Source organism: Notamacropus eugenii, chromosome 1 (genome assembly GCF_028372415.1).
Source record: "Notamacropus eugenii isolate mMacEug1 chromosome 1, mMacEug1.pri_v2, whole genome shotgun sequence".
Classification (NCBI taxonomy): Eukaryota; Metazoa; Chordata; class Mammalia; order Diprotodontia; family Macropodidae; genus Notamacropus; species Notamacropus eugenii.
This window is the reverse complement of record NC_092872.1, coordinates 49353999-49365398: the sequence shown is the minus strand read 5'-3', so window position 1 is coordinate 49365398 and position 11400 is coordinate 49353999. Positions and strand designations below refer to the sequence as shown.

Here is an 11400-nt window from a genome sequence, read left to right as displayed (position 1 = left end):
AAGATCATTAACTGGAGGGAAACAGAAATTAGCTTAGAGACATCCTGCCAGGTGAGGCTTCCCAACTTTCAGCTACCTTTGCAAATTCATGCTCCAGAATCACTATTGTTTAGAAAGTTATCCCTCCTAGAGTGGGAAGAAAAGGTAGAAATCTTAGGATCTGCAGTGACAAGTTAATCTATTTACCAATATCAAGGCAGGTCTGAGTAACCACCACCTCCATGGTGAAGAAACCTTAATAAACTTAATAGGAATGAAAGAGAATGGGGCCTCTGCTAAGTAGCAGGAAAAACTCAGGGCGAGGAGAGGGGGCTATTCCTTAATTAACAATAATTATATTATGAATTATGTTATATTATGAATAGTTTAGCAACTGTATTGAGAATTAACTCCAAACAGAATGTAACTAAATTTGCTCCCACATTATAGGATTAGTTCTAAAAACAAAGTCCTACTTGTAAACTGTTAGATCTTAGACTAGACTGAGCGACCAAGACAGGTGGAACAGACCTCTGTTTTTTAGAAGTTTTTATGAGCTGCATGATCATAGAAAAGTGTATGTGGAAGGTAGTCTGACAGAACAGATGCCCAGTCTGAGAAGGTATGTTTTGGTCCCATCTTTGTCCCTAAGGCACTTCCTTGCTTGAAGATGTAGATCACTCTATGGGCAGGAACATAAATTCCCAATTTCTAGCACTTCAATTGTGGTGAGTACAAGAATGCTTAGAAAGACCTATGAGGGAAACACCAAGCAAAGGTATGAGATTTGAGTTGGGATTGGTTGGATGAGTGTGTTCTTCCAAGTGTCTCCACTTGGTGGAAGCAGTAAGCTTAGTGAGGAAAGTACCATTACAATACCACAAAAGTAAAAATTAACTTTTTATTAAAGTACAGAAACATCTCTTAGGGTTCACAGGTTTTCTAATTAAGACTTCAATGCTTCGCAAAGATACATTTTTTTAGCTCCCCAGTAAAATCACTGTTTGTCATAAAGAAGGAAAATTGTGCAGCAGCATAAAATTCATCAGCTACCCTCCCTTTACTAAGAAGCTGGTACGTGGCTATTACCAGCGACACCATATGCAAAGAACAGATACCTCCTCTCCTGCACAGGGAAACAAAGTGAGACTAAACTGGTCCCAAAGGCAGAGAGTAATTATGTCTACCGTACCTGGCCCTTTTACTCCCTTCTAATATAATGGAATAAGCCTCAGTTCTCAGAATCCTGGGTCTTCAGGAACAATTTCACTCAAGGCACAGATGTTTCTTTGCTGTTATTGGACAAATGCCTCACTTTAGTGGTCTGTTCAGCAGGACTAACGTTAATGGTCATAACTGTAAAAACCAAATCACTCATCCTCATACCCTACACCTCCCACAGGAGATTCGGGCAGAAGTTCTGGCCTTGGACATTAACAAGTCATTCTCCTACCTGAAATCCATCTGGTCTGCTAACAGGGAAGTCTCCACTGAGCTGTCCATTAACCCAAATACCTGACATTTACACAAGTACTTTGTTCATACCTGTATCTCATTGGATCTCCACAATAATCCCATGAAGCAAGTGCTATTATCCTACTTTTACAGATGTGGAAACTGAGGCTCAGCAAGGGTGATTTGCTTAGGGTCACAAAACTAGTTGTGTCCTCCAGTGTCTCCTTTACTATGACAGGATGCTTCAGCTAAAACAACAGAAATGGCCACTTGTGGCACCAGCATATTTGTCTCTTCCCAGGACACTATTTCCTCTGTTTATCTGGAGCAAAAGGAACAAATGATCAGAAAGCCCCCTGGTGCAGATGGTCCTTTTCTATGAGCCACCTAACGGACTACTTCTCAGGCAAGATGCCTCACATTACCAGAAGGGCTGCAGGAGCTGACAATGACCCCAGGAGGGGGGATTTTTTTTCTTTTTACCTTTCTGGCAAGTGTTTTATAGCACTGGCAAAATAAATCTGAAGCCCAAATGGCACAAAGTCACTGACAACCCAGAACTAACATCATGTCCTCTCCCTAGGCTGGGGTTCAAAAGGGAGCTTGCCCTGGAGTTATAACTGATATTGAGAACAGTAAGGCTAGCCACAGAGAGGCTCAGCAGGGCTGGGACTCCCTTTCAGTGACCTTGCCTGTCATAAGTGTTCTCTTAGGCCCTTCTCCAGTGGATGGGTGTTTCTGAGATGATCCAGAAGCGACTGGGACAAGAGGGCACTCACTGTGAGAATGTTTGGTAGTCAAGAGCTGCCACCAGTCTTGTTCATCACGGTTCATGAAAATGCTCACAGCTGCAAAGGTTAAAGCATTCTCACCTGTCCATGGGACCCCTAATAAGACTACTGGTCAACACACCATCAACTTCAAAAACTAGACATCATGTCCCAGCCAGCTTTGGCTCAAGGTCATGGTCGTGATTGAGAAGGAAAAACATCCAGCACCAGAAGCTTTACTTCAATCCCTTTATTTCTTCTATTCGTACATATGCTGACCCCTGCCCACCTCCAAGCCTCCCGCTTCCTTCTTGGCACATGATCTGGGTGAGGGTTTAAAAGGCTGCAGTGACACACTTTTCAGGGAGGTACAAAGCCCACAATTCCCTACTCTTCATCCATTAAAGCCACCATTACTTTCAACAAAGATAAAATCAACCTGCAACTTTTGCCCAAACTATAAAACCACAAACCAAAGTATGCTGCTTCCCATCGCAGACAGATGGAGCAGGGTCATGGGAACACTTAAAACGTTTTTACAAGGACCACTTGAAGCTTGAAGAACTAATCTGTGTGAATGAAACCCCAAACCTACACTTCATCAGAGCAGGTCTCTTTCCCCAAGTACAGACAAAGAGTAACACACACGAGAATGGGTATGAGGAAGAGTCAGCCCCAGGAGGCTGTGGCAGTGGGGAAGGCCCAAGAGAGGCTGCCAGCCAGGTCTGGGCCAAGGTCACAAGAATCCACACGCCAATGAGTAGTGGTTGGAGGGCAGGTAGAAAGAACCTGGTGCCACAGAAATAGCATGCTATCCAAGATATTATGGGGAGAGCTGGTCATTGCCTATTAATGAAGGAATTACTAACCAGATACCAGTAATAAACTCCCAGGGATCTCTGGCCAATTATTCAAAGATATGACCGAACTGTTCCCTTAAGATGAGCCACAGGCCACATGCCCTACAGTGCTGTCCAGGGTACTGTCAAGAGCATGGCATGAACAGTGACTGAGAGAATCAAAGAGAGGTTACCCAGCAAGGGCCTCTTGGGTCCTGCTTTTAAAAAGTTCAGTATAACTCAAAGCAAGCATATGCACGACAAAGTACACTCTGCACTTGTACCCAGCTCTAATCAATGGGGAAAACAAGTATAAGCACATTAAGAAGTCATATGCTAATACCTGAAAGATTCCTCACACGTTTTATGGACATAAATACAACGTGTATCAAACCCCTAAGAAAATGTGCTTAAAGGATTGTTTCTGACTGAATGGTCAAGGTTCAGGGAGGAGGGAATGATGCCACAATCACCAACATGGGATGACAGGAGATGTCATGTCCACCACCAAGAAGAAGCTTCCAGATTCTACGACTCCACAGCAAGGATGCTCCAATTCTTGTGCTTACTGCCCAGGGAAGTCAGGTGGGACAATGCCAGCTGACCTCAGACCAGAGGAAAAGAGCAACAGCTGACTACCCATCCATCTCATGTTGCCCACAGTCAGAAGCCACCTCGGTAAGGATGGGCCACATCTCGCATTTCCACTGTTGCCACAACCAGACTTGTTTGGCTCTGAAGTCTGCTCCTGGAGGAAGGAGAGAACAGATTCAAGGACCCCCTGGCCCACAAGTAGCCAATGCTGGAAGGAAGGGGATTTCACTGGTGGCAGTTACACCTTGAGCTGCTCTCTGGAGAGTAGGTCAGGTTTTTCATAAGCTCAGTGTCAGGAAAAACAGGTCAATCAGTGTGCGTTGCTTTCCTTGTCCTCAGGCCACTTCTCTTCTTCCCCTGGTCCAATCCAATCCAAACCCAGCCATCACTCTGGAGATGGGACAGTCAGGCACCAACACTGCAAGCCTTCAGCCATGCCAAGACGGGGGAGGCACAGGCAGTTATGAGGAATGTACAGGGGGAGAAGGTGAAACATCTACTGCAGCCTCAGGATTCTTTCAGGAAATCTCCAGAGAGTTTCCTGAGCATTGTGTTAGACTGTGCAAAACAAATAAGCCAAGTTTGGCCATTGTGGCCACAGCAGGATCAATGGGAGTGGGGCACAGCAGGTGTAACAGACTAGGACTCAGCTCGCAGCAGCAGGACTGGCTTCCAAAGCCTCTCTACATGTGTAGGACACAGACACAAGCTCCCTCATCCCTTTGCTCTCAAACAAGGAGCACAACTAGAAAGGAAAGTTAAACTCATTTGATACTTTCAAGTAAAGAAACATAAAAGGACAGAATAAAAACAGAATACAGTGGCAACAAACCCAAGAGAAAAATATTAAAATGTAAACAAATCTACCCACAATGTACATCAAATTAAAACACTGAACTGGAACCTGGAGCAGCCAGGTGTGCACTTGGGGAGGCAGCCTGGAAGTCTGGGAGGACTTTTCGCTTCCACAACCTCCAGAGAAACAAGGCCTCAGATGAGAGGGCTAAAGAACATGAGGAGGCAGAGGGTTTCCAGTGGTCAGTAACACTTGCCCTGCAGAGAGACATGATGCCAAGCCCCTCACGTCTGAGCCAAGGAGAGCTCTTCCAATCCTCCTTTCCCTAATCTGTATCTTGCAAGGTCTTTTCTCGTCACCAATCCAACCACCTGTGAGGACAGAACCAAACGAGATACGTCAGAAGGACCAAACAACAGAACCAGACTTCCAATGGTGTCACTCATTTGCCATGACATTCAGCCTTCTCTCTTTTTGACATGGCTACTGAAATGGTACAAAAGACCCAACAGCCTAGAGTTTTAGCTGCCTAAATCTTGGTTCTGCCAAGGAAACCCAATGCTTAAATGGATAGTACAATGGTCTCACTGGACACACTTCTGTTTGGCTGAATTAGAGAGTGGTCAACCTGAATAACAGCAGGGCCTTTAGAGAGGACAGCCTTCGAGGTTAAGGAAGCCATGTCTATCTGAAATCTCTTCCTGGGGCACTCACTTTTGTGCCAAAGGAAAAAGGGTTGGGGGACAGACAGCTCTGTCTCAGATTCTTCAGGAGACAGGATTTAGGATTTAAGGAAAGAGGTGAGAGAAACTTCACTGTTCTAGTCAGTGATGACCTAATACCGTATTAATGTAAAGTGAGCATTTTTCCTACAAACCCAAGCTTACCTGATTATGATTATCTACCACCACCAAATGCCTGAGTCCCAGTGCTCGGAAAAGCTTGAATACTCTTGGAAGTGATGCCTCCTAGAAATAAATCAATTTATTTGGTCTTTATGTCACTTTGCCAATTATTATTTTTTCCAAAGAGTAAACTGACTGCCCGTAGGAGGCATTCAACTATAGACAATTTCTATAGAGCTAGTCAGGTCCTAGATCTCATAGGCCTGCCTTGCCAACCCTGAAGCAAGATCATGAAGCACTGCTGACACTTGGTAGAACTGAGAAGGAAGACTTGAGAGGGTTACCCAACTTTCTACTTCTTGTGTTCTTATGCAAGCTGGGCATCTCCCACAGACACAGAACTAGTACAGAACCTAAGTTCTAAGAGGCTAGCCATCTCGTCTACAGAAATCAATTTTCTTCATCAGCTTGATTACTAGAGTTCCATAAACATTTATTAAATGCCCAATAAATATAAGGTACTATGTTAAGGACTAAGGATACAAAGGCAAAAATCAAAGTAACTGCCTTAAAGGAGCTTACGGTCTCTTGGGGTGACTGACTGCAGCTTTTTCTTCCAGAAGGACTGGCTCTGGAGCAGTTTTAACGTTTGGAAATGTGTTTAAAAGAGGACCTGACTTTCTTCTTCTTACTCTATATGTGTTTTTCATTTTTATTTTAAAAATTTTTTTTAATATTTTCTTTTTTCCCCCAATTAGATGTTAAAAACAATGTTTTTTAAGCATTCTTTTAAGTTTTGAGTTCCAAATTCTATCCTTCCCTCCCTTCTACCCTCGCTAAGGTAAGCAATCTGATACATGTGCATGTGCTTGACCTTATTAACATACTGAATTTACATACATACAGCCATTTACATTTTCCTTTATGTGACTGGAGAAGACACTGACTGACTGACTGACTGTGTATTTTGTGAAAGGCAGAAATGGCAAAGAGTACTGGTGCCACTTCAGCTCCTTGGCTCTCCGTGGTCATGGCTGTCTGCTCACCACCTACAGAGGGGTCCTTTCATTTCTCAGTCTCCTACACTGATCAGGGGTTTGGGGAGCAGCTCTGCTGCCAACTGCCTTCCCATTGTGGGGCACTCTGGCCAGTTACCTGAGGCACTGTGTATGGGGAGGGGTTCATGAACTCTGTGAGGTCCATCATACATTCCCGTTCATCCTGAGACACATGAATTGACTGGATGGGTGGGAATCGGGGATAGGCATCTCGAAAGTCCTTCAATTTCAGTCTCCTCTGGACCAAGTTCAGACTGGCCCTCTCTACAAACACCTAGAGGGCAGGAGAGAGAGAAGGAAAAAGCATCCTTTGATCTCCCAGGGTCTCCCTGAGACACTGCACCAGCAATGGCGCACTTTGTTTTTATTTTTAATTCTCTCCCTCTCCCTCCTCTACCATTGAGAAGGCAAGAAAAACAAAGCCTGTATGACAAATAGTCATACAAAAGAAATTCCTGTGTTCATCATGCCCCACTCCTTTCCCATTCCAAAAAAAAGGGGAAAAAGAACATAAGCTTCTATATGCATTGAGTCCATCACTTCTGGAAGCGAGTAGCATATTTCATCAGGAGTCCTTTGGAGTTGTAGTGGGTTGCTTTGCTTTGCAGATCAGTTACTAAGTCTTTCCGAGTTAAATGTCTTTACAATACTGTTACTGTATAAACTGTTCTTCAAGATCTGCTTACTTCATGGCATCGGTTCATACAAGTCTTCCATCATTTCTTATGGCACAATAATATTCCATCACACTCACATACCCAACTCACTCTCACACTCTCCAGTTGATGGGCACCTCCTGAGTCTCTGACTTTTTGTCACCAAATAACCCTGCTATAAATATTTCTGTACATATGGGTCCTTCCCCACTTTTTCTGGGGCACAGATCTAGTAGTGCCATCACTAGGGCGAAGAGTGTGCACAGTTTACTAGCCTTTGGGCATCGCTCCAGCCTCTCTCCAGAACAATGGTGAGGGGGCACTTTGCAGAGGACACTCGGAATCCTGGCATTTCTGCTGATGTGATGTAGTCTCTGAAACTTGAACTCTAAGATGGAAGGTAACAACTGCCACTAAGCTTAAGGAAAACTGCCGCAGCAGAGAACGGGGAATTGTCTGCAAGGTCTGGGAAAACACTTAGCACTTAGGGCTCTAAAGGTGTTTTTAAAAAGTACTCATGAATAACCATACCTTATGCTTCAAGAGGACAATCAGCTGGGAGCGCAGGATTAAGCCCTGTAACCTTGCTGGCTGCAAAAAGAGAATAACTTGTAATCCACACATGATGCTCAGAAGCATGATTTACAGCCTGGATTATTTTCAAATTTCCTGCTCAGGAAGTAATGTACCCAGGCTTTAGAGACTTAAAGGAAAGACCCTGACTTCTTTCACTGCCTCCTTCTCTTTCATTAATGGGTACATGAGCCACAGCAAAGGCTATGGCAATGAGCTGTCTGGGAAAATACAGAAGTGAAAACCCTTGAGTCTTGCTTCATCTCAGTTCAGCTCTGATTAACCTTTGTCTGTCTGCCATGATTAGCCGAGGCTGTCTGTTCCCCTTCCACCAGGAATTACCCAAATTGTGAAATGAAGACAGTCTGCCTCACTACTCATCCAATATAAACTTGTCTTCTCCACCTAGAGGGTGGTGGGGTTGAAGAGAGATGGTTATTTAAAAGACTGAATGCCATTTTTTTCTCTTTTCCCTCTCTGTGGCAAAATTTGTCCTTTACCTGGGCATCATCAGAGTACTCCACCACTGGGAAGCCATTGTGATTGGAGGAAGTGTCACTAAGCACATCCACTATAACCCCAACTTTCTCTTTCCTCCGCAGACAGGTAACTGGCGTACTCATCACCTCTCTGTTAGGAAAGCAAACAGAGAAGGAAGAATAAGCACCCTCAGCTTGCACCTATGGAAAAAACAAGCACTTGGACCCCTGGTTTCTCAATGCCACCTCAATTTCAGAATATTTAGGGGAAAAAAGATGCTCCTTTTAGTTACTGTCAAGTTAATTAATAGCATCTTATAGACCAGTTTCAATCTACAGCTATAGATTTACCATGTCTCTGTTGGACAACAATGAAATTTTCAGTATTTCTCTGAATCCTAGGATTTCTACAAACAGGACTGTAAAACCCTTCCTAGAAATGTCATGCCTCTCACTTCCCATGTAAAAGCAGCAGACTCTGAAACCCCAAGACTTACTGATCCTGTCCCAGATGGGAGTCAGAAGAGGGATAGCTGAAGTTACAGCTTTTTGAAAAAAGTTCCTTTCTGTCAGTAGAGGTAAACAACTTACTTCTCTGGAAAGCGTGCATTACCAAGCACTGATGCCTCGGTTATTTTGTTCTAGTCTAAGACCTGTAGAGAAAGCCCAGGGGAGATATCATGAGGGTGAGACTGCCAGAAACAGGGTCATTACCTGGCAGTGAGTGAGTGAGAAGTAACTGGAGCTTCCCAGTGGAGGAAGGGGACACTCTGCAGCTGGATATGCATGTCATACAGGCCCTGGAAAGAAAAGGCAGGACAACACTGATATATGATTGGACCTTTTTCCAATGGGGAAGTCAGACTTAAGGGCTGACGACCATCTCTACTCATGGTCACTGACAGACCCTGTATTCTGCTTGTTGCTCCTGTGAAGTTCTAGCCCAAATCCTACCTTCTGCGAGAAGCCTCCCCTAGTTTCCCTTAATGCTGCTGCACCCCTTCCTCTAAGATGACTGCCACTTCATCCTATCTACATCTATACAACTGTCTGCACATTCCCTGCCACTGGACTGTAAGCTACCTGAGGGCAGGGGCAATTTCTATCTTTCTTTGCATTCCCAGAGCTTGGCACAAAGGAGATGCTCAATGGGCTGACCAAATGACTCCACCCTGTCCCCTTACCCCTGGCCACTCACTACAAAGCATGTTCAGGACCAGAACCATTAGAGTATGTTTAAATACCATTAGTCTTTAAGGAATTACAATAATATGTGCTCTTTAGCCTGCATATTTTCCTGTGAGGTGAAGAGGGGGATCCTCTCTATTCCTACCAACACAGAACCTTCAAGAGAAAGATTCAGTGATTCCTCTAACCAGAGGAAGAAATGAGACAGAGCAGTCTTTGGGTCCAGGCACCGCTGCTTCCTTAAGGCTAGTGAAATCTTCTTAGGGGAGCAGACAGGAGGGACTCTTCCTTAGAACATTTGGGATGAAAAACCTTTCTTCACTGGATCTGCCATCTCTACTCCACAGATAATACCCTGCCACACTGTGGGAAAGACATCAATGTTGTTTCCTATACTCAAGACACTTGGCTAATGAGAGCGCCCAAATCATAAGAGACTGGAAAGAAACATCATGTAACACAGGCCAAAAATGGCATTTTTTTCCTCACTCTTCCCCTTCCATATCAAACCTCAATAAAGAAGTCTCCAACAATTTTTGCTGTCATCAAAACCAACATGATGGGGAAACCATATGTCACATTGCTTGTAGCCTCCATCATGATGACAGTCAAACTCAGAGTCATTCTCACAATGCCACCTGAGGAAAATAAATGGGAGTTAGAGCATCCCAAAATCAGTTCTTCTGAATCCCTTTACTTTTCCATGCCAGGCTTGCAACAGTTTTAGTACATCAAGTCTTAGGTCTCCTCAATATGTGCCTGAGTTATAGGGAGACCAAAAAGCTAAGTTACTCTCTCCTGATCCTTGGGGCTCCCTCTCACCTTCCCTCCTTAGAATGCACTCATGTTATGGCAAAAAACAAGACTCACCAAGCTGGGCAGCAGCCCCCATCAAGGCATACTTGCCAGGGTCGGCCCATATCTACAGTTAGAAGAAACAAACACAAGAGAAATTAGAGCACTGATAGATAAGACCACCAACTCAAAACCACAGGCTCTGTGTCTCTGGCTTCCTAATAAAAGCAGAATGATTGACAAATCCAAACTTTGGAGAATCTTGCCTGAGATAAGAATGGATTCCTCAGGCCAGGAGGACTAGATCACATCCCCCAAATTTAATTTCTAAACCTAAAGTCATGCCCTTTTTGTTTCCCCAGATTTTGATAACTTAAGAAGCTTTCCTGGGCACTTACAAAAATATTAACCCATATCTATTAAGCAGCATTGCTTACCCAACCTGCTAAACCACTGTAGCCCAATAATAGCAGCTGTCAGCCAAAAGATGCCATTCTAAGGACTATGAGGAATATACAGAGACAGGAGAAGACCCAAGACTCAGCTCAGATGTCACTTTCTGCAGAGACCTTTCCTTCTCCTCTCAGATGCTAAAGCCTTCCCCTCTAAGGTTGTCTTCTGTCTGCTCTGTACATGCCTAATTATTTACAAACTGTCTCCCATGCTGCATGTAAGCTCTTCAAGAGCAGCGATTATTTTTCTTTTCTTTGTATGCCCAGAGTTTAGCAAACTGAAGGTACTTAGGCACTACCTGATCAAAAGCAGAGACAAAATAATGATTTATACATGACTTTTTTGGGTGAGGGTTGTCAGGATAAGGTGGGTAGAGGAAGTCCAGATCTGTGAATCCTTCAGTGTAAGGGAACTTCTGATGCAGATTCCCTCTACTGATGCAAACGTATCTGTATCTGTATTTGAGAGTTGCTTAGGGGACCTGAAAGATGAAGTGATTTGCCCCTAATATTTATATAGCTAGTACAGCAGAGACAAAACTTGAACCCAAGTTCTTCTGAATTTAAAGCCCGCCTTCTAGCCATTATGCCATAATGCCTCTCTTGTAATTACCATAACAATAAAAATGCAGTCAACATGGAGAGGCAGCAAAATGCTAGTCAAATACAAAGGTCAATTTTAGTGCCATGCTGTCAAAGTTAAGGAACACATCCCATATTTTTATTAACATCAATCAACAATTTTGGGGGATTATATTTTGTGGGGATGAGAAGTGGTTGGATGTTTGTTGTGAAGTTACTGGTGAGAGATAACAAAACATACCAATTAATAAAAATAAAAGATGTTACTCTAAGTTATACACCAAAGGCTTATCTGAGATTCTGCTCTTTCTCTTTGGGTAGCATAAGGAAACATTTCAA

At 43.7% G+C, this 11400-nt stretch overlaps 1 protein-coding gene across 1 annotated transcript in view; it reads right to left on the bottom strand.

Moving 5' to 3' along the window:
* Positions 1–4390: 4390 nt before the first annotated feature.
* Positions 4391–11400, bottom strand: part of CLCN7 (chloride voltage-gated channel 7) — a 51170-nt gene continuing 44160 nt past the window's right edge. Inside the window, exons 18-25 of the mRNA XM_072600202.1 lie at positions 10103–10154; positions 9743–9870; positions 8759–8844; positions 8066–8195; positions 7524–7583; positions 6434–6610; positions 5321–5401; positions 4391–4804 (exon numbers count right to left, since the gene is read on the bottom strand). Coding sequence (XP_072456303.1) covers positions 4718–4804; positions 5321–5401; positions 6434–6610; positions 7524–7583; positions 8066–8195; positions 8759–8844; positions 9743–9870; positions 10103–10154 — 801 coding nt within the window. The 3' untranslated portion in view covers positions 4391–4717. The remainder of the gene's footprint in view (positions 4805–5320; positions 5402–6433; positions 6611–7523; positions 7584–8065; positions 8196–8758; positions 8845–9742; positions 9871–10102; positions 10155–11400) is intronic.